The sequence below is a fragment of the Pleurodeles waltl genome, chromosome 12, assembly GCF_031143425.1.
Source record: "Pleurodeles waltl isolate 20211129_DDA chromosome 12, aPleWal1.hap1.20221129, whole genome shotgun sequence".
Taxonomy (NCBI): Eukaryota; Metazoa; Chordata; class Amphibia; order Caudata; family Salamandridae; genus Pleurodeles; species Pleurodeles waltl.
This window is the reverse complement of record NC_090451.1, coordinates 85,520,440-85,544,292: the sequence shown is the minus strand read 5'-3', so window position 1 is coordinate 85,544,292 and position 23,853 is coordinate 85,520,440. Positions and strand designations below refer to the sequence as shown.

At 46.2% G+C, this 23,853-nt stretch overlaps 1 protein-coding gene across 3 annotated transcripts in view; it reads right to left on the bottom strand.

Annotated features, from left to right (window-relative positions):
- MLLT1 (MLLT1 super elongation complex subunit) overlaps window positions 1–23,853 on the bottom strand; it is a 169,972-nt gene that overhangs the window by 43,682 nt on the left and 102,437 nt on the right. For 2 of the 3 annotated variants that reach the window (XM_069216396.1, XM_069216394.1), the window contains exons 4-6: window positions 7,211–7,354; window positions 4,829–4,954; window positions 2,089–2,633 (exon numbers count right to left, since the gene is read on the bottom strand). In XM_069216396.1, coding sequence (XP_069072497.1) covers window positions 2,089–2,633; window positions 4,829–4,954; window positions 7,211–7,354 — 815 coding nt within the window. Of the gene's footprint in view, window positions 1–2,087; window positions 2,634–4,828; window positions 4,955–7,210; window positions 7,355–23,853 lie in introns of all 3 variants that reach the window. The other variant, XM_069216395.1, reaches the window with a different exon arrangement.

Here is a 23,853-nt window from a genome sequence, read left to right as displayed (position 1 = left end):
TAGAAGTGCTCATTATTATTTGGCAAATTCATCAAAACTGGAGACTCATAATACAAACAGAAAGCATGATTATTTACAAAAATATTGAAAACGGATCATGACATACTAGCAATTTCAATTTCTTGGCATAAAGGTAAAATTAATTTACAAAATGCTGTTTTAAAAAAACAAACAAAAAAAAAAAATGGGTTCCCAGATCTTTTTCAGGTATTGGTGATTTTTACCATGATTGATAATTACCATTTCACACCAAACACATCGATAAATTGATACCATCAACGTTTCACATCAGGCAGGTTGCAATACTGCCATAACCTGGCAATTTGTAATCTGGCTAGAACAATAGCAACAAGAAGAAGAACTCTAAATCTTGCCGGAATTGTTTGAGAATACCCTAACAAAATTAATTTGGGTGATTTCAGTTTTTAGAAACTAGCCAAGTTCCAGTTCCACCTGTTGCCAACATACCAGGACAGCCTGACAGGTAATAAACAAATGGACTGTATCAGCTTTATCTCTGTGGCATTTTGAGTCCGCCTGATACCCCCATTTGTACAGCCTGTATGGTGTATTATAAGTATCCTGAACAAGGTTAAAATGATGAGTTAAGCAGAGAGACACAGAGGGCCTCATGGCTTAAGCTAATACTATGCTGCACTCCTTGGGTGAAACCGGTTAGGAGAACCTCAGAGACCATTTATCCGCGAGTCTTGCAATGTTATGAGATTTGTTCTCCAAGCAGAGTGCAGACTTTGCCAATAATGCCCTAATATTTACAAGACAACATATCCTATGATAATAATTGGATTCAAGTTAAGAAATTGACCTTTGAAATAATCCTCGATCTGTAAATATTTAAAATGTCCTAAATTTGGAACAAGGTAGGTTGATGCCAATATACTGAGCTGAAGTAGAGCGTTTTCGTCAAATACTTGACCAACTCGCTGCAATTTTATATGGGACCAAGTATGTACTAAACCAACCGAAGCAAATCGGGTTAAGCATGGGTTATGCCATGATGACATTTATTTATAGACTCTAGGAGTCTGCAGTTTGTGTTCCGAACCCGCACACATACCTTCAGGGTCTTCAATCTCGTTTTTTAAACAAAAAATGCTCATGGGATTTTATGTGTTTTAGAGTGGAAAATGAACCACAAGAACTCTTGGGATGGAACTTTGTACGGCAAGTTATCAGGTGGAGCCTCTACGGTGCAAACATGCTCAGAGGACGGATTCGGAAACCACTTATGTTCTACTGTGTACAACCCACTTCTGTCTCAATGTGGGACTAGTATGGATTAACCGAAACTGGACTCTAAACCGTCACCCATGCCTTGATGAGTCGGAGATACAGGATGTCACATCACCCCTCTGCTCTGAAAACCTTTACAATGCCATCTGAAGCGGAGGTAAGTGCTTAAAAATAAAGTAAAACCAGATTTAAAAAGATCACTCTAGTCCAACCTAAGGAGGCAAACTATGATAAAATATATTGTTGGAGTTGCCTGTTCTGCTAAATGTCACCCACGGCCCTGGTGAATCAGATACAGAAAAGATGCTCGCAGCATAACCAATACTATAAAAAAAAAACAAAAACAAAAAAAAAACACTCTAGAAACATTAGTCATCTTTTGTCCTACTGCCATTATTTGAAGATGACAGCAAAGGAAGAAGCCAATCACCAGGCTTGGAAATGCATGGAAAATTAACAAGCTAGATTTCTAATTGGATTTCTAATACAGATTAAAAGGCATGTGTTCAGACATACTATTTAAATATTTATCAATTTTTCCAACATTTTTCTAAAAAAGTAAAAGGCTCAATACGTATATTTTCCTCCAAGCATCTCAAAACTTAAACCAAAAAATAGTCACGCAGTAAGTAGGTGACCTTTTCACTATTGAAAATGAACTATCTTGTGTACACTGTATAAAACCCAGCCAATTAGAATCGAGGTAACCTGGTACACCGGCAGCTTAACACGAGACTACATCTGAACCAACCACAAAACGACAAACGGAACAAGGCAGGCCCTGTGCTGGACACCTTCCCCGCGCATTTACTGCCGGAGGCACACACACTTACCTCGGACTTCGAAGAGGCTTCGTCCTCAGAGTTGGATTCCTCCACGGGTTTCTTGATCTCGACTTCGCTTTCAGGTTTGATCTTTTCTATTTTTGGAATCACTTTCTCCTTGGGGGGCTTTTTCTCAGGGTATGACGACGCAGCGGTGCGCGGGGAGGTGGCTGAGAAAGTCTTCACTCCTTTGGAGCTGCTCTTTTTCAGTTTTTTGGCGCTGGACTTTGGCGATTCTACGTTGAGAGGCCTCTTGCTGGAAGACTTGGACTCTTGTAGAGGAGGTGGCGCGCCCTTGGGAGACAGGCTTTCCAACTTGGGCTCCTTCAGGGAAAGTTTGGGTTCCTTGAACGCAGCTTTAGGAGGGGGGGCTTTTTCTTCCTTAGGAGGTCTGTTTTCTATTGGTTTCCGAGACGAGTCCTTTGAGGGCTTGCTTTGTTCACGTTCAGGCTCTTTGGAGAAACTTTTGCTCTCAGAGTCTTTCCGTGGTCTCTCTCGGTGTTCCTTTGTTACTTTATGGGGCTTAGACACTTTGATACTCTCTTGTTTTACATCCTAAATAATACATTGGAAAAAAAAAACATCACTGTCAGGTAATAATAAAAAAGTTTTTGAAAATGTGAAATTTTGCGACACCTTATTTTAAATTACCATTCATGGTTGCTGATAGTCAAACAGAACTGCAAAATCTACTGTTGTACAGCCCTGATCACAAACAATTATCCAAATTCATTTAATGACATTTTGAAAAGAGTTCTTCATAAATGTACACTTTCACATTGGAAACTCTAAACAGTTTTTGCAAGTTTTAATTTACCTTTTTCAATTTCCATGTTTTGCTTTATTTAAAAGTCAACTTAAAGACACTACATCAGATTGTTTATTTTTAAAACACAAAATGTAATTTTGCAAAACAAGTGATTTATTTGAGGTATTTGACTGTGTATCATGAAAAAAGGACAAATGTAGGATCAAACGTTGTACAACTATTCATAAGCTGTGCTTGATTTGACCCAGTGGTGAAGGTGGAACCCTCACTGGCACTCTTTTTTGGGGACCAGGACTTATTGTTAATAACTCAAACTCTGACCACGTCCGAGAAAAGCAGAAAGCTAGGACAGAACAGAATGACGTGAAAACAGTTGTAAAATGAGAAAGTTGGGATGAATGTAGAATAATAGGGCAGCAGGCTTCATAGAAAAATGTAGGCCCCGGGTCTTATTGTTTTACTAATTAAGCTCCCATTACTAAAATAAATAAATCAAAAGATTCTGAACATCTTAACGCAGACACCTGAATAGACTGGCGATTCACTATGGACTTCGGGGGGCAGCTTTTAACCAAACTAACACAGATTATTAGTTGGGCTGTCAGACTGGTCAAGATTGGTTGAGTGTGTCCAAGCACCTGCTAAAAACTGAGCTTCCATGTTTTCGGTTCTTCAGGCAGGGAAGAGGCTAGCACCAAAAACTAGTCGCTCAGTGTTCCGCACTATACAAATTCTCGCCCACCTTTGGAATCAGAGGTACAGGGTACCCGTCACCCGTGTATCCCCCTCTTACAGGACATGCTTCTCCCTTTCAGCACTTCCGGTTGAAGCAGTAGTTTAAGTTGTGGTAAAAAAAAATATATAATTCTATCGCATAGGACAGCTCCACAATTCATCCAATGCGTTCAGGAGTCCAAGAGCCCGGTCAGAAAACCTGTTAGGTATACCACTATATGTTTTTCAGTCACATATCCATATTTGTGTGTGCTAGCTTTTCTATTGTGTAATGGGGTCAGTCTGGAGCCAGAGGCCTAGACAACTTGTATAAAACTGCAATTACCGTATTTATCGGCGTATAACACACACTTTTTCTCCCTGAAAATAGGGGGCAAATGATGTGTGCGTGTTATACGCCGATAAAATTTAATGGGTTTTTTTTTCTGAAATTTCCTCTTAAAAAGAGGTGCGTGTTATGCGCCGGTGCGTGTTATACGCCGATAAATACGGTATCTCCTTTTAAGCAGATTTTACTATTGCAGATAGAACCACGCACATTTTCTCTATTTACTTTTTATCAGTTTGTGGGCAAAATATCTGATGACTACCCTAAATACTATAACCTGGTGCTAGGTCACTATGTATTTTCACAGTGTGATTGGTTTGTTAATAACATGCACTGTCGAGATAACTAATCACACGAGGATTCTGACAGCTGCAAGGACCAGGTCCAGCTTTGGAAATACACCTACGATGAATACCCACAACATGCAGCTGCGCAGACTATGTAGATACAGGATACACAAAAGGACGCTCACAACCCATCCACAACTCTGTCATACCTGCCACACACATGGATACTGTGGAGGTTTACGAGACTGCCTGCTTGGGACAAGACTGCAAGGTGACTTTGCACACCATGCCAACTGATCAAACAAAACAGAATTTGAACCGAATATGGATTCCAGGCTAATAGTCAAACCTACCCTTGTATGCATTAGCAGCAACTGGGGAAACCAAGAGAAACAAGTCACGAAATGTACAAATACTTATCTGTGCACCTGCACAAAGAATACTTTTTCTTCTCAAACACAATTTTAGCTGACCAGACTGTCACCCTGCTACCAAGACCATATGTTGATGCAGCAGGGCTTAACCCTTGGACACGTGTATATAACACACTGCAGAAACAAACTTAGATATAAGAAAGCTTTAATTGCATAAAGAAACAACATCTCAGACCGGGGTGTCAATTTCAACTCACCTTTGACCCGTGGGATGGCTTGGTCTTTTTTGGATCAGAGAAGGCAGAGAGTGGAATAGTGGGCAACATTGGGTAATCTGGGCTTGGTCTTGATACAGTTTCAGCTCCTTCTGGCATTACCATCACCTAGGAAAACAGAAAAAAGGCAGATCATCAAAAATTAAACCTGGTCTGGGAACAAGAAGACCAGCATCAAGGAGAAGCACAGGATTTTTAATGCAACTTTCTTTCACAGCTCTCCCACCGAACCAAACAATGCGTTTTGTGCAGAAACAATCCATATACTCGTACTGGTTTCTTTCGAGTGGTACACAGCTGTAACACCGAGACAACTCAAATGCAACAGAACAGAAACTTACCAGGAAAAAGGAGCCTTACCAAAGGCATTGTCCCAAATTAGGGTCTTAGAAGTACCAAATACCAGAAACTTTGTCAAGAGCCCTCTTAAGAGAATGAAAATGAAAAACAACTAACAGGTAGTTGTGCAGCTTCTCAGTCTTGTTAGAGAGGGTAAAGCCGGTAAATTTGCAGCATCTAGTTCCACAGAACGTACTTCACAGAAAGAACTCATTCTATTATTACTATTAAATCTATCAAGTACTAACACTTTGCCACTACTTCCTAAGTTACATTGCCAAGACAGATCTTTTGTGTAATTAGTTCATACAAAGTTATCTAACCAGACACACTAACAAACAACTCTAATCTCCTACTAAGCTGGAATACAAGAGAAAGCCCTCAACTGGATCTCCTCTTTCCTCTCCGGCAGAACCCAGAGAGTCCGACTCCCTCCCTTCCGCTCCGAAGCCACCAGCATCATCTGCGGCGTACCCCAAGGCTCCTCCCTAAGCTAGATGCTGTTCAACGTCTACATGGCCCCCCTCGCTCAACTGGCCCATCAGCACAACCTCAACATTCTCTCCTACGCCGACGACACCCAGCTCATCCTCTCCCTCACCAAAGACCCACACACCGCCAAAACCAACCTCCACGAGGGAATGAAGTCCATCGCCGAATGGATGAGAAAAATCCGCCTGAAGTTGAACTCCGACAAGACGGAGGTCCTCATCCTCGGACGCACCCCCTCGGCCTGGGACGACTCCTGGTGGCCCACCGCACTGGGACCCCCTCCAACACCAACCAAACACGCACGCAACCTGGGCTTCGTCCTCGACTCCGCCCTCACCATGTCCAAGCAGGTCAACGCAGTTTCTTCCTCCTGCTACAACACCCTCCGCATGCTCCGTAGAATCTACAAATAGATCCCGACAGAAACCAGAAAAACAGTGACCCAGGCCCTCGTCAGCAGTAGACTAGACTACGGCAACGCACTCTACACAGGCATCCCAGCAAAAGACACCCGCCGCCTCCAACGTATCCAAAACGCCTCCGCCCGACTGGTCCTTGACGTCCCCCGCCGATGCCACATCTCCCACCACCTGAAAGACCTCCACTGGCTCCCCGTGGACAAGAGGATCACCTTCAAACTCCTCACCCACGCTCACAAGGCACTCCACAACGCCGGACCAGCCTACCTGAACAACAGACTCAACTTCTACGTCCCCTCCCGCCAACTCCGCTCCACCAACCTCGCCCTCGCCATCGTACCCCGCTTCCAACGCAAGACCGCCGGCGGCAGATCCTTCTCCTATCTCGCCGCCAAGACCTGAAACGCCCTCCCGACCTCCCTGCGACAGACCCAGGACCTTCTCACCTTCAGGAGACTCCTCAAGACCTGGCTCTTCGACTAACAGCAGCAGCCCCCCCTCAGCGCCTTGAAACCCTAACGGGTACGTAGTGCGCTCTATAAATAATGTGATTGATTGATTGATTGCCACCATGCCTCAGCCCACCTCAATCATTTCTTAGTACTGTGAAGACTGCAAGTGAATCCTTCACGCAGTTCTGCATTTACGCTGACTTGGTCTAGGCTACCCTACCTTCATCTGGGACCCTTTGCGTCACTGGCAAACTACTCACTCGTATCTGCTACCCATAGGGAAGTGCAAACCAAGTCACCCAACACATACTGATCATTACAACCAAAACATGTAATTACCTGTAGCCACCTTGGAAAATAGGTATGACAGGCTTACACATCACAGCCACAGCCAAAAGCAAGACTAAGGAATCTCTGAAGACTGGGTATTCAGACCAATGGAAAAAAAACTGCTGACGGTGTGAAATACACACTCACTTTCAGGCATACACGGAGGACCAACACTGGGAAACATTTACTAAAATGAAGAATTTAGACCCTGACGTCAATAAGGAACAATTGTTCGTCTGAAAATAATACCCAGGGCACACTGAAGATGCATGTGAAGAAATGATAGAGTGATCAGGGCTTCAGTAACTGGAACATTGTTCTAATGAACTCACCCCTCCTGCCTTGAGAAGTTTCCGTCTGAATTCCTTGGTGGGGTTGTTGAATGTGAGCTTCTCGCAGCGAAGGTGGTTGACTGGTGGGTTTCCTTCCAAGTTCAAGAACAAGTCGTAGGTAAAACAAACTTTCTTCGGCTCCTCCTATAAACATTAAAAAGTAAAAAGTTATCCAAGTTCTTCTGGTGTAATCGCCATGAAACAGAAGTAGTCACCCAAGCTTAATATCAATTAAAAATAAATCATCTTTATTGATATTAAGAAATATATTTTAGTACAAATGTTAGGGATACCCTGCCATACCATCTATTGAAAATGTTGAAAACGACCCATTTAACAATATAAATTGAATGCCACATTCCCTATAAAGGGAGTGGTGGTAGGTCTAAGTCTAAAATAAAAAAGGGACGTTTTGATAAACTGCACATATGGGAAAACTGCAAGTTACAAAAAATAAGGCAATTTAGAAAAACTACAAGCAAGAAAATCAGCAAACTAGAAAAACAGAATGCCAGAAAAAAGAAGTTAGAAAGTGTAAAACAACTGTAAAATACAGGGTGGAGGGTTAACCCTGCCCTTAATGTAAGGGCCAAACGAGAAAGTAAGGATTAGGGTTAGTACTGAGCAAAACATTCTGAAAACACGAAATGTGCATAATCCACCTACAGAGAAATTAAGCTCTCACAGCTGATTCTCAGTTTCATGAAACTGTTGTACCTCACAAAATTTCTAAGGAATTCAGTTTTGGGGGAAGTTTTGTTTAGCATCTGGCGTTTCCTGATGGTTTGTGCGGTCTACTACGAAGGGCTAAAAAGTTCTTGAATTTTGTGTCTCGTTGCATGACTGCCCCTTTCTCCCTTGTATTGCAGAATATAGCAGTAAATTCCTCTGTCACTTTATCACTACCTTTTTCAAGGAACTTAAAAAAAATATTCAAGCAGAACATCTTAGAACAAGGTATGGCTATGCATTATGGGTAGGGGAGATTCTCGGTTACGGTACGGGCAATGAGTAAATTTAGTGTTTGGTTTATGTCTACTTTTAGAGTTAGGGACAGGATGTGTTATGGTTAAGCTAATAAGTTTGTAATGAGGAAGATAGTAAGAATTAAAATAAGGGTAGTAAATAGTGTTAAACTTAGACATGGGGTGATAGACTGAGGGTCAGGCATTATGTTCAGACAAGGTTAATGAAAGGAAGTAGTAAATGATGAGGTTTGAGGGTTAGGGATGGATACACATCAGAAAGGGGCAAGCACTGGGGTTGGGTATGGAATTAAGGACAACTACCTTAAGGCAAGAGGTACATAATCTAAATAAGTTATAAGAGCAATGAACCTCTGAATTTAGAACGAATTGCCATACACATAGACCTCCTTAACATTCGAAATCTGGTCTTATTTTTGTTAAAGGTGGGCGTTTCCCACTTTTTAATTTTTTACTTTCAATCCAGATTTCCTGGCACGCTGACCTCATCTCTGTGTTTCAGACTGCAATCACCAGAGCTCAGACTAAGAAGTTGTGTTCCCTGTGCCAGGCTAGTCTATTACCATGAAAGAGTCTCCCTGTGGGTGATTATTTGCATCTAGTAATTCAGTAGAATTAATTACCCTAGTAGGCATTATAAGTATTGGAATGATGAACCTTGTGGGTTCTGTATAAAATAAACATTTGTTGGGAAATCACCTGACCACATTTATGCTCAGTTCCTACTTTGAAAACTTTGGAAAAAAATGCTCAAAACATGCACATATTTTTTACTGTTATTAAAGTTCATAAACTAGTATGTTTACATACTATACCGCGGAAAGCAACTATCCCAACATAAACTTGGCTGAAACCCAAGATGGCAGCATGAAGCGCAATCTGAAGTTCACAGGACCTTTCATGGTAAGTTTTTTTTAGGATCTTTCCTGGAAGACTTTTTTAGTTTTTGCTATCTGAAAGAAAATGAGTCAAACAAATAGAAGTGTTACAGCGAGACAGTGGGTTTTGTATCAGCCCTATTAGTCACAGGCTTGCTGTGTGTCTCATGGTTTGTCTAAGAAGTACATGTAGTACAGAGCGAGATTCTGTTTTGGGTCAGCCTGTTTAGTCATTGGCTTTTTTTGGGGGGGTTTTCAAGTTTTGACAGTGGTTGAATGAGCAGTTTATCAAGGCTATGTGTAGGTGCTGAAGGCGGTTTGCCAACAATAAGCTCTTTCCGTATACTTTGAGACTCAGGCTGCTAGATGAAATTGTGAAATCATGACCATTAAGCTCAGACAAACACTTTGTCATAGGCATTTCCCTCTGCCCGTTATCAACACTGTGGTGGCTGACGGTTACTCGCGATATGAAGGCCTATAAAAAAGAATTAAACAGAGACGAAACCTCCTAACATTAAGGTGAAGTTACTCACAGAGCCCTGGTTTACATTTATCCTGGCACTGTCATCATCATGGCCACCTGGGAGTAAACTATTTAGGCACTGCAAGCCATATGATTCCGTTTGGTCAAGTAAAATGTGTCCTGTACGCGACATAGCCTGATAAACACAATGGAGGTGTCAACAACCCAGTAAGCGTGATGTTCAACGGCTAGGTCACGTTTATTTCTATCCATAGAGATCCAGGCATTAAATTACACCCAATATAAACCTCAGGGTCCACACCTATTATTTCCTAGGTGGAGTGAAGAGTAGCTCCAAGGTTCTTATTATTGCTACTTGGGGGTGGAGGGTACGACAGCAGTTGAAGCTTACCACCTAAAACACACACCACATGGCCTTCATCTAAAGGTATCTCAAGGAAAAAGCCATGTGTTGGTACAAATGCACACAACTTTTGCAGACCGACAATCCATATTTTAAAACTGTATAATTATTAGACAACCCCGTCAAGGTGCACCAGGAGCTTTATAAATTGCCCTAGCAAATACAACTAAACTGTCTAAATTTGAAACATCCGAAGCAAAGGTCTGCTTTAGCATGACAAAGTGAAGTGAGTTACCCATTTCATAAAATCCTTTTCACCAAGAATGCAGAGGGGTTCTGCAATATTTCAGAAGCTACCCGACAGCACAACTAAATCCTTTTTGCTAAACTCTGCTTTTGTAAGTTTGTGACCATTACCAGCAGAGCTGTGGTGCTATTCTTGCTCACAGGCCTAATGTTCGAGAGTAAGGCCTAATATTTAGATACAGACCGTCCTCAATTCACCCAATCTTGTAAGAGAAATGTTCTTCTGTCATGGAAATTCTTGACAAAGTTGTGGACCAAGGAACTGGACACCAAAAAGGACACAGGTTCTAGGTTAGGCCCAAAAGTTGTGGCAAACCTGTTAAAGGGTGGACAGAGTGCACTAAATGTATTTCCCTAGAGCGGAGTTTATCAAATCAGTGGGCCTCTCGAGCTTTGTGATAGGCAGATGGGCTGTGGTCTGATCAACTGAAAGTCTTAACCAACTTAGAAATGCTAAACATGTAGACAGCTGGGCCACAACAATGTTACCATGGGGTAGTAAAGCAAAACGGAATAAAGAGAAATGAGAAATTTCGGTAGACTGCAACTACCCTTCTATGGAGTTGTTGGGCAACTTACTTCAGAGTCAGAAAGAGTACTTAGAGAGTCCATATGTTATGATGAAGCTACTGATTTTCATATCTGAAAGCTGCTGGTGGGGAATGCGACCGTCTTCGAACACCTCTCATCCCTCAAATGCAACATCAACTCAACATTATGGTTTCAGGTCTAGACTCGAGAGGACTTCTGAGGGCACTGCGATTACTTAATGTTGTCCCCACAACGAGGAACAACTTAGTTTATGATTATGGTAAAAGACTCTGCAATGACCTTCCTCTGGGGGTTACGAATGGATGCCCCAGTACGTTGTACAGGCAAAGTGTATGGTTAATCAACAGGAAGCAGATCAGGGTTCTCTCTGCTTCCTGTGATATCTGAGACGAGGATCTGAAAATGCTGGCCTTATGGTGATCTGAGCAATGATCCCGGATAATCATTGCATCGGAAGGCACATTCAGTCATCGTTAGCTATTCCACCTCATTGCACGCCTTAATAAATGATGCCTACGTCACTTTAGAATAGAGGCTCTATGCTTGTGATGAGGAAATGTCTGAACACAGACGCGTGTCCAATAGCATGTTCCAATAGGACACCGATTAATGCAGCAACTGGACCAATAATATCCATTCAATTAGGAAGAAAAGGTGATTTTAAGATGGACAAATAGATAAAAAGTGAAACCATGCGATACTTCAATGGCAGAAGATGACTTCTGGTCCTAGCCAACCTCAGAAGTCCGATTTTCAGTGGGAGCAGACATGCTTCAGTGCAAAGACACTTTCACTGAGCCTTTCCCTTACAGCAGTGGGTCCCAGCATGTGGTCCGGGGACACCGGGGGTCCGCCAAGCCTCCTCGGGTGGTCCGTGACTGCTGAGAAAAATAATATTAACAGATTAGGTCCCCAGCTTTCAGTACTGATAAAGGTTGGGAGCCACTGTCTTGGCGTTAAGCAACACAAGGAGGAAACCTTCAAGCCGGTGTCCATCCCCAACCAGGGGGGCTCGCTGTGAAAATACACACACTTCTCTTGCGGTCTCGTCTGCTAAAGGTTTGTTCCTCTCTATCCAATGTGGTGCTGGCTAGAGGGGAGAATCCTCTAGGTGTGAAGCTCGGACCGTCTGGAAACTTACCCTGAGCGGCCGCCTCCCCCGGGCTCCAGAAGGCAGCTGTGGTCGGTCTCACACCCGGGCTCGCTCCGATGCCATGGAGGGCTACAGTTGGGGTGCGGGTCCCCGTCAGTAGTACACCCTGCCCCGCCCTGTGTGCGCTGCGCAGACAGCTCTTATCACGGCAGGGCACACTGCAGGCAGGGACGGGACCACACGCCCCTGTTCAGCACAGGGTGGCCACCGATCATACTCGGGGCTCCTCTAACTCCAAGAGCAGGGCCCTTGACTTCAGTAAAGGCGAGGAAGGCTTCCTTTGTTTTATGTTGGGGGGTAAGGGTAAAACATACGAACCCTAATACATACAGAGAGCTAGCTGGCGGGCTTCAAACCTGAAAATGCTGTATTCTCCGCGAACAGCGGTCACCAATGCTGGACTGCAGAGCGAAAGAGACACGCAAAGGAATACCGCACACAGCGAGTAATCACGTACATCATTACAAACTACAATCAAAGGAACAGTAAACAGCACAGTGTCCATATTTAGGGGCTTCCGTCAAAAGGAAGCTATTCTGAGATGGGGCACGAAGAGCCAGTACCACGGCCATGGGTAGGGGAAGCATTTCAGATGCAAGTGGGGCACGGACAGCGCCCACAAACAGCACCCAGCCTACATGTCACCTTTGAAACATGGCAGAAGAGCGGGGTCAAAGGTCCGATCTGGGCCGTCAGTAATAGCAGACTACGGAGACCCGTGACCTTTAAGGGCTTGAAAGTGCATAAAGGCCATTAGAGGCTGGCACGAAGTCCTTTCTCAATCTTCGGATCGCCAATTCGACATGTACACTTAACATATAAACAGTACCAACAACCAACAGCACAAAACGCACCGCTGACAGACAACGCCATCCGATGCACCGTCCATAGCAGGGTAACGCTTAGGAGTAACACATGCCAAGGAGCTTTAAGTTACAGAGTCCTCTCCGGCATCCTCACTGTGCCTGCACCATGACATACCAGACAAAACCTCTGAAGGTTGGGGGAGGCCGATCTGACAAAAACAAAAAACAGGAAAGCACAGTTAAGTGATAGTGTTTGGGTCAATGGACGACCTAATGCGGGGGTTGTGGCTACATATGGAATGGGCAAGGCTACATTTCCTATAATGGGACGACCAGCCTAGGTGTGAGGGTCAAGGCCAGGCGCGAGGTTCCAGTTCCAGGCTAGGCGCGAGGTTCAAGGCCAGGCGCGAGGTTCCAGTTCCAGGCTAGGCGCGAGGTTCAAGGCCAGGCGCGAGGTTCCAGTTCCAGGCTAGGCGCGAGGTTCAAGGCCAGGCGCGAGGTTCCAGTTCCAGGCTAGGCGCGAGGTTCCAGTTCCAGGCTAGGCGCGAGGTTCAGGGCTGAGCGCGAGGTTCAGGGCTGAGCGCGAGGTTCTAGTTCCAGGCTAGGCGCGAAGTTCAGGGCAGGGCGCGAGGTTCCAGTTCCAGGCTAGGCGCGCGGTTCAGAGCCAGGCGCGAAGTTCCAGTTCCAGGCTAGGCGAGGTTCCAGGCTAGGCGCGAGGTTCAGAGCAAAGGTTTGGCTTAGACATGGTGCGGGAGAGTGATAGGTTAGGAGTAAGAGAAGTGGTTACGCTTCAGGTTACTGAAAAGTTTACATTGTGCTTTTGTGAACACAAAGATTTAGAGTTAAGATTAGACCTCGGCAAAATGTAAGGTTTCAAAGCTCCTATGAAACGCCAGTGATTACACCACGTTGAGATTTGGCTCCGGTAAAAATCCTACGGAGGGAGCAACAACACGCAAACAGAATATGAACAGCACCTGCTGCTTAAATGAAGAGAGATTGTTACTTTTTTTTATTGGTGATAAACGCATCAAAGCATTTTGTGCTAAAACTGTCCCAAAATACCAGACTACAAAGAATATTACACAAATTTCACCCAGGCCTAGGTAAAATGAGTGACTGGTTTAAAGGCAGGTTAAAAGCATTTGAACGTGTTTCGTGTCCTCTTGGCAAGCTGATTTTTTTTTTTTTTTTAAACACAATTTACAATACTGTTCTGCGGGATTCCTTCCTGGTGCAGGGAGGCGCTTCGACTCCTCCTTCCGTTCCTACTCACACGATGTTCTCACCCTTTGGCTCCGTGTCTCTTCCTCGTCATCGCTCCCCTCGTCGCTTGGAGGGCAGTGCTGCTTCAGCTCGGGTTTCACCCGTGGCCTGGCACAATGTGCCCGCCTTTGCTTCTCCCTAGCTCTCAGGGTTTGCGCTTGAAATTCTGCAAATGCGTTGGGACCCTTAGGATTGTGATCTTTCGGTGCGCAGAGGGTCCATGCAGAGCCTGTGCCCTTTGGGGCACATCTGTGGTGGCACACCGAGCAAAATGTGAAGGGAGTATGCTCCGACCCGGATACAATTATCTAGCCCTCAGAGTCGATTTCAGCCAATCTCCCGGGAAAAATGGTCCTGAGCATCTTCGCTGTAACCATGGATGTTAATGGTTTATTCTTTAACAGTTTTTATTCCAAAACACTTGGCTAAAAAAACTGTGAAGATGGCTACCACACAAAAAGGCTTCTGTGGAAAGCAAAAATAATAAAACTACCACAGAGATAATTCCAGGCGCCCCCAAACCACTAGGTGGCAGAATAATGCACAGCACATGAATCCGTAAAAGACTATTCAATCAATCAATTTTTTTTATAGAGTGCGCTACTCACCCGTGAGGGTCTCAAGGCACTAGTGTGTGGGGGTGGGGGTGAGGGAGGGGTTACTGTTCGGACAACCATGTCTTGAGGTTTTTTCTGACGAGTAAGAGGTCTTTGGTTTTGTGGAGGTCGGTGGGGAGGGAGTTCCAGGTTGTGGGGGCGAGGTAAGAGAAGGCCCTGCCTCCTGTGGTGGTTTGATGGATGAGGGGGACTGTGGCTAGGGCGAGGTTGGCTGATCGGAGGTTGCGTGTGTGTGTGGAAGTTCACTCTGTTATTGAGGTAGGTCGGGCCGGTGTTGTGGAGGGATTTGTGTGCGTGGATGAGGATCTTGAAAGTGATTCTCCTGTCTATGGGGAGCCAGTGAAGGGATTTGAGGTGTGGTGAGATTTGTTTGTGGCTGGGGAGGCCAAGGACGAGGCGTGCGGCTGTGTTCTGGATTCTCTGGAGTTTGCGTTTGAGTTTGGTGCCGGTGTAGAGGGCGTTACTGTAGTCCAGTCTGCTGCTGCTGAGTGCATGGGTGACTGTCTTCCTAGTCTCTGGGGGAATCCATTTGAAGGATTTTTTTTTTTTTTTTTTTTTTTTAGTGCGGAGTGGGTGGAAGCAGGAGGATGTTAGTGCATTGATTTGCTGTGCCATGGAGAGGGAGGGGTCCAGTATGATGCCAAGGTTGCATGCGTGGTTTGCGGGGGTGGGTGCGGGGCCTAGGGCGGTGGGCCACCAGGAGTCGTCCAATTTGGTTTTGTTGTGACAAACTCCACAAAATCTGAAGTTGAATACTAACATATAACCGAGGAATAACAGAGGCGCCCCTTTTAATACACACATGTATGTATGTTTTCTTCTGAGTGAAGGAACAATACTCCACAAACAAACCTACATGTGTACAATTGCTGTAACATGATACTCTGCCACTTGACATTGGACGAGAGGATGGTAATAAAAGGGTCCTGATTGACTGGGAACGGAAAATAGAATTTGGGGACTCGTATGATTTCTTTCTTTGGAATCCTTTGTATTTTGCAAAAGGAATAATTGTTATCACTATATGTTAAAAGAACAAACGCAGGATATTACTGCCTCGGAGTGTGTAGCACCATTTTAGTTTTCCTAACGCATAATATTATCAATCCTTTCCCTAATTTAATTCTCCACGGCCGCATAATTTGACTGCACCGTGCACATGACAGAAGTCCCCGGCATGCGTGCAGAGAGCGGCGGATCTCACGGCTTGCCTAGTCCCACAGCCCCCGAGGGGGGGAGCCTGCCTCCCTCTGCCGTGTCAGAGACCCTTCTGGAAACATCCGCCCCGCTTCCAGAGCTCATTAGCGCGCAGAGAGGAGGGGTGGGGGTTACCTAAATGTGCTAAGCCCCCGCCCCTCAGACGGTCACATTCGCAGCCTTTTGTCTGGCCGGTGGAGACAAAGCCGCTGTGCGCCCCCAGGGCGAGCGGGCCTAGGCGAAAACCGTCTCTAACAAGGGACCCCGAACCAGAAATGTTCACAAAACCGAAGGCACGAGAGCATTCCTTTCCCCTGGAGCGGAGACCAGCCCCCGACAGCTCTCCGCACACAGGCCTCCCCACTAGGACATCCTCGAAAAACGACTCGAAAACCTCTCCCTATTTCAGTGGCAAGAGGCACAAAGCGCCCCTCACAAGAAGGAAACCACCACTCGGTGTCTTGGAAAGGACATCAGCCACGTTCCTCCAAGCTCTTGGCCATCGCTGTACTCGAGATGGAAGTGGAGGGGAGGACACGTGGTGAAGCGTCTGCTAAGGGCACCAAGACACCCGAGTACAAAGTGGGGCACGAGTAGCCACACTGTGGCATCCTGCAGAAACCGCCGTGTGCACCACTAAACCGGTTCAATATATGCCCAAACCGGGAGCGGTGAGAGATCAGCTCAAAGCGCTATGAAGCATGACGTAGCAAGCATTGGAAACGCCATGACTCTCCTTTCCCACATTATCTCTTTTTACCGATGCTGTGCAGCATCGACAAAATTAAATGCATTTTAAAACGGAAATTAAAAAAAGAACATTGCGTACCCGTCATGACGCTACTGAGCTCAACCGCGATTGCTTGTGTGTGTACACGCGGCACGAGGTAGCTGTCATTTCGTTTCATTTTTCGATTTACTGTTCCAAGAGGGCGCATGCCACTTAAAAGAGTAAACACATTTAAAAGGGTGCACAAAAGCGCTTTGTGGAAACGGAGCACCTGAGAAGCAAAGGGCAGTTGCCAGGTCCTCCAGAAAAATGAAAACTATTTTGGGACAGTGCCAGGAGGGGTTGGGGGAGCAGCGGGGAGTGGGTGAGGTACAAATCAAGGCGAACGGGGGGACGCAACAGACAACCTTAAGGTGGTGGGGTGGAATTTGGAAAGAGTAATAAAAAGTCAGGCTTGGGGAGGCGGCGGGTTAGCCGCGAGTGGCGAGCTGGGGGAGTGTAGGAAGCTGGACTGGCTTGTAGTGAGTACCAAGGGGTACTTGCACCTTGCACCAGGCCCAGTTATCCCTTATTAGTGTATAGGGTGTCTAGCAGCTTAGGCTGATCGATAATGGTAGCTTAGCAGAGCAGCTTAGGCTGAACTAGGAGACGAGTGAAGCTCCTACAGTACCACTAGTGTCATATGCACAATATCATAAGAAAACACAATACACAGATATACTAAAAATAAAGGTACTTTATTTTTATGACAATATGCCAAAAGTATCTCAGTGAGTACCCTCAGTATGAGGATAGCAAATATACGCAAGATATATGTACACAATACCAAAATATGCAGTAATAGTATTAGAAAACAGTGCAAACAATGTATAGTTACAATAGGACGCAATGGGGACACATAGGGATAGGGGCAACACAAACCATATACTCCAAAAGTGGAATGCGAACCACGAATGGACCCCAAACCTATGTGACCTTGTAGAGGGTCGCTGGGACTATTAGAAAATAGTAAGGGTTAGAAAAATAGCCCACCCCAAGACCCTGAAAAGTGAGTGCAAAGTGCACTAAAGTTCCCCAAAGGACATAGAAGTCGTGATAGGGGAATTCTGCAGGAAAGACACAAACCAGCAATGCAACAACAATGGATTTCCAGTCGAGGGTACCTGTGGAACAAGGGGACCAAGTCCAAAAGTCACAAGCAAGTCGGAGATGGGCAGATGCCCAGGAAATGCCAGCTGTGGGTGCAAAGAAGCTGCTACTGGACAGTAGAAGCTTAGGTTTCTGCAGGAACGACAAGGGCTAGAGACTTCCCCTTTGGAGGACGGATCCCTCACGCCGTGGAGAGTCGTGCAGAAGTGTTTTCCTGCCGAAAGACCGCCAACAAGCCTTGCTAGCTGCAAATCGTGCGGTTAGTGTTTTTGGATGCTGCTGTGGCCCAGGAGGGACCAGGATGTCGCCAATTGCGTCAGGGGACAGAGGGGGCGTCGAGCAAGACAAGGAGCCCTCTCAGCAGCAGGCAGCACCCGCAGAAGTGCCAGAAACAGGCACTACGAGGATGAGTGAAACAGTGCTCACCCGAAGTTGCACAAAGGAGTCCCACGTCGCCGGAGAACAACTTAGGAGGTCGTGCAATGCAGGTTAGAGTGCCGTGGACCCAGGCTGGACTGTGCACAAAGGATTTCCGCCGGAAGTGCACGGAGGCCGGAGTAGCTGCAAAAGTCGCGGTTCCCAGCAATGCAGTCTGGCGTGGGGAGGCAAGGACTTACCTCCACCAAACTTGGACTGAAGAGTCACTGGACTGTGGGAGTCACTTGGACAGAGTTGCTGGATTCAAGGGACCTCGCTCGTCGTGCTGAGAGGAGACCCAAGGTACCGGTGATGCAGTTCTTTGGTGCCTGCAGTTGCAGGGGGACGATTCCGTCGACCCACGGGAGAGTTCTTCGGAGCTTCTAGTGCAGAGAGGAGGCAGACTACCCCCACAGCATGCACCACCAGGAAAACAGTCGAGAAGGCGGCAGGATCAGCGTTACAAGGTCGCAGTAGTCGTCTTTGCTATTTTGTTGCAGTTTTGCAGGCTTCCAGCGCGGTCAGCAGTCGATTCCTTGGCAGAAGGTGAAGAGAGAGATGCAGAGGAACTCGGATGAGCTCTTGCATTCGTTATCTAAGGAATCCCAAGAGACAGAGACCCTAAATAGCCAGAAAAGAGGGTTTGGCTACCTAGGTGAGAGGATAGGCTAGATTTGTCCCCACCCTTGTCAGAAGACTTACCATCCTTCTTCTTGTTGCCATCTTTGTCACCCCCTGTATGAACTTTTCTGTTCACCCTTGTTCTGACCCATTTGTCTGCCTTCTTTCCCAATTCTTGGGGAGAGGTCAGATCAGAGTCCACCAAGTACTGGTGCAACAAATCAGACACACAATTATTAAGAATATGCTCTCTCAGGATCAAGTTATACAGGCTGTCATAATCAGTAACTTTACTGCCATGTAACCACCCCTCCAAGGCCTTCACTGAATGGTCAATGAAATCAACCCAGTCTTGTGAAGACTCCTTTTTGGTCTCTCTGAACTTTATCCTGTATTGTTCAGTGGTTAAGCCATAACCATCTAGGAGTGCATTCTTAAGAACTTTGTAATCATTGGCTTCACTTTCTTTCACAGTAAGGAGCCTATCCCTACCTATTCCACTAAATGATAGCCATAGGATAGCAGCCCACTGCCTTTGAGGGACATCCTGTACAGCACAGGCCCTCTCAAGTGCAGCAAACCACTTGTTAATGTCACCCCCCTCCTTATAAGGGGGAACTATCTTGTGCAGATTCCTGGAATCATGCTCTTTTGCAGGATGACTATGGGGAATACTGCTGCTGCCACCATGGGTTTCTAACCCCAGTTTCTGTCTCTCCTTCTCTACTTCTAAGGTCTGTCTATCCAAATCCAGCTGTTGCTTCTTGAGCTTCAGTCTGGTTTGTTCCACTCTCAATCTATTGAGCTCCCTTTCTAACAATCTGTCATCAGGGTGGGTGGGAGGGACATGCCTTGAAACAGAAGTATGGTGAGAATGGACAGAAGGAGACCTATCCCTTACAGAAGGCACCCTAACAGCTGGTTAACAGAAACATCACTTCTACTGTGGTGAGAAGGAATACTCTTGCTATGATGTGAGACAACACTATCTGTATGGTGTGACTCTACATCAGTACCAACTATGCTAGACTGTCTAGTAATGGGCAGGCTCTGAAGTTTATTTCCTGAATCTTTTCCTAGGGGTGTCCCTGGATCAGATTGGGAACCATTAGCTACTTTTTCAACAGATGGGGCCCTTTTGGCCTTATCCTGTTCTCTAAGCATGTCAAGCAATAATTCCAAGGAAGGATTCTTCCCTACACTCAAACCTCTTTCTATACAGAGACTCCTTGCTCCTTTCCAGCTAAGGTGGTCATATGCAAGTTTGGACAGATCAACATTTTGGCCTGTGCCAGACATTTTAGAAAGAGTTAAAGTGATAGAAAAAGGATAAAAAGTTTGTCAGAGCTTTTAGAAAGACAGAAAAAAAAAACTTTTTAAACTTTTAAGAACTTTTTAGAAAGTTAGAAGTACTTTTCAGCACTTAGAAAAGAGTGAAAAGAGGAAATGCAAAACTTTTTAGTTATGTGTACACACACACTGAACTTGTTTTGTATATTTTTCTCTTATGAAAAGTACAATGACAAGAGTGGTAAGTAGTCTCAAAGCACTTATCCCGTCGCTGCTTCCAATGTAGGAGGCTGGACTGGCTTGTAGTGAGTACCAAGGGGTACTTACACCTTGCACCAGGCCCAGTTATCCCTTATTAGTGTATAGGGTGTCTAGCAGCATAGGCTGATAGATAATGGTAGCTTAGCAGAGCCGCTTAGGCCGAACTAGGAGACGAGTGAAGCTCCTACAGTACCACTAGTGTCATATGCACAATATCATAAGAAAACACAATACACAGATATACTAAAAATAAAGGTACTTTATTTTTATGACAATATGCCAAAAGCATCTCAGTGAGTACCCTCAGTATGAGGATAGCAAATATACACAAGATAAATGTACACAATACCAAAATATGCAGTAATAGTATTAGAAAACAGTGCAAACAATGTATAGTTACAATAGGATGCAATGGGGACACATAGGGATAGGGGCAACACAAACCATATACTCCAAAAGTGGAATGCGAACCACGAATGGACCCCAAACCTATGTGACCTTGTAGAGGGTCGCTGGGACTATTAGAAAATAGTAAGGGTTAGAAAAATAGCCCACCCCAAGACCCTGAAAAGTGAGTGCAAAGTGCACTAAAGTTCCCCAAAGGACATAGAAGTCGTGATAGGGGAATTCTGCAGGAAAGACACAAACCAGCAATGCAACAATGATGGATTTCCAGTCGAGGGTACCTGTGGAACAAGGGGACCAAGTCTAAAAGTCACAAGCAAGTCGGAGATGGGCAGATGCCCAGGAAATGCCAGCTGTGGGTGCAAAGAAGCTGCTACTGGACAGTAGAAGCTTAGGTTTCTGCAGGAACGACAAGGGCTAGAGACTTCCCCTTTGGAGGACGGATCCCTCACGCCGTGGAGAGTCGTGCAGAAGTGTTTTCCCGCCGAAAGACCGCCAACAAGCCTTGCTAGCTGCAAATCGTGCGGTTAGTGTTTTTGGATGCTGCTGTGGCCCAGGAGGGACCAGGATGTCGTCAATTGCGTCAGGGGACAGAGGGGGCGTCGAGCAAGACAAGGAGCACTCTCAGCAGCAGGCAGTACCCGCAGAAGTGCCAGAAACAGGCACTACGAGGATGCGTGAAACAGTGCTCACCCGAAATCGCACAAAGGAGTCCCACGTCGCCGGAGAACAACTTAGGAGGTCGTGCAATGCAGGTTAGAGTGCCGTGGACCCAGGCTGGACTGTGCACAAAGGATTTCCGCAGGAAGTGCACGGAGGCCGGAGTAACTGCAAAAGTCGCGCTTCACAGCAATGCAGTCTGGCGTGGGGGGGCAAGGACATACCTCCACCAAACTTGGACTGAAGAGTCACTGGACTGTGGGAGTCACTTGGACAGAGTTGCTGGATTCAAGGGACCTCGCTTGTCGTGCTGAGAGGAGACCCAAGGTACCGGTGATGCAGTTCTTTGGTGCCTGCGTTTGCAGGGGGACGATTCCGTCGACCCACGGGAGATTTCTTCGGAGCTTCTAGTGCAGAGAGGAGGCAGATTACCCCCACAGCATGCACCACCAGGAAAACAGTCGAGAAGGAGGCAGGATCAGCGTTACAAGGTCGCAGTAGTCGTCTTTGCTACTTTGTTGCAGTTTTGCAGGCTTCCAGCGCGGTCAGCAGTCGATTCCTTGGCAGAGGGTGAAGAGAGAGATGCAGAGGAACTCGGATGAGCTCTTACATTCGTTATCTACGGAATCCCAAGAGACAGAGACCCTAAATAGCCAGAAAAGAGGGTTTGGCTACCTAGGTGAGAGGATAGGCTAGCAACACCTGAAGGAGCCTATCAGAAGGAGTCTCTGACATCACCTGATGGCACTGGCCACTCAGAGCAGTCCAGTGTGCCAGCAGCACCTATGTTTCCAAGATGGCAGAGGTCTGGAGCACACTGGAGGAGCTCTGGGCACCTCCCAGGGGAGGTACAGGTCAGGGGAGTGGTCACTCCCCTTTCCTTTGTCCAGTTTCGTGCCAGAGCAGGGCTAAGGGGTCCCTGAACCGGTGTAGACTGGCTTATGCAGAAATGGGCACCATGTGTGCCCATGAAAGCATTTCCAGAGGCTCGGGGAGGCTACTCCTCCCCTGCCTTCACACCATTTTCCAAAGGGAGAGGGTGTAACACCCTCTCTCAGAGGAAGTCCTTTGTTCTGCCATCCTGGGCCAGGCCTGGCTGGACCCCAGGAGGGCAGAAGCCTGTCTGAGGGGTTGGCAGCAGCAGCAGCTGCAGTGAAACACCAGGAAAGGCAGTTTGGCAGTACCAGGGTCTGTGCTACAGACCACTGGGATCATGGGATTGTGCCAACTATGCCAGGATGGTATAGAGGGGGCAATTCCATGATCATAGACATGTTACATGGCCATATTCGGAGTTACCATTGTGAAGCTACATATAGGTAATGACCTATATGTAGTGCACGCGTGTAATGGTGTCCCCGCACTCACAAAGTCCGGGGAATTAGCCCTGAACAATGTGGGGGCACCTTGGCTAGTGCCAGGGTGCCCTCACACTAAGTAACTTAGCACCCAACCTTTACCAGGTAAAGGTTAGACATATAGGTGACTTATAAGTTACTTAAGTGCAGTGTAAAATGGCTGTGAAATAACGTGGACGTTATTTCACTCAGGCTGCAGTGGCAGGCCTGTGTAAGAATTGTCAGAGCTCCCTATGGGTGGCAAAAGAAATGCTGCAGCCTATAGGGATCTCCTGGAACCCCAATACCCTGGGTACCTCAGTACCATATACTAGGGAATTATAAGGGTGTTCCAGTAAGCCAATGTAAATTTGTAAAAATGGTCACTAGCCTGTTAGTGACAATTTGAAAGAAATGAGAGAGCATAACCACTGAGGTTCTGATTAGCAGAGCCTCAGTGAGACAGTTAGTCACTACACAGGTAACACATTCAGGCACACTTATGAGCACTGGGGCCCTGGCTGACAGGGTCCCAGTGACACATACAACTAAAACAACATATATACAGTGAAAAATGGGGGTAACATGCCAGGCAAGATGGTACTTTCCTACAGGGAGGTACTGTGCACACCGGGTGCGGATAAGGTACTGAAGAGGAAGGTGCGCGATAGAGACCGAAAACCCACGCACCCCAAAGGAGGGCGGACAGAAAAAGAAAACAGCATCTCCCTGGATGCCAGCATTGGAAGAATACAAGAGTCACAAAAGGACTTGACAAGCACTGCTCCAGGCCAGGGAGAACCACAGGACAAGCACTGGCAAATCCAAGTCCAGTTACCTTTAGAAGGTACATGATCGTGGCTTTGATAAGCTGCCTCAGTCGTTATAAAGTGGCGGTGCGAGGGGCTCTCGTCAGCCGCACGCGTCTGAGCAAAACTGTGACCACCTGCTCCATGAAGGCCACGATGCTTGCGTTGCTGGCATTTTTTGTTACTCATACTTCAGTATTGGGTTGGTTAGTGCACATTGTGAGTAAAAGGAAAGCGCCCACTCCTGCCACGTGCTGTCTTCTGGGCACACGTGGTTCCTGTGAGCACGGACACATTTCATGTCGGTGACACCCGGGGCCAGGCAGGGACCCGAGGAAGTAAATCTTAATAACGTTCCTTTCGTACAAAGGTT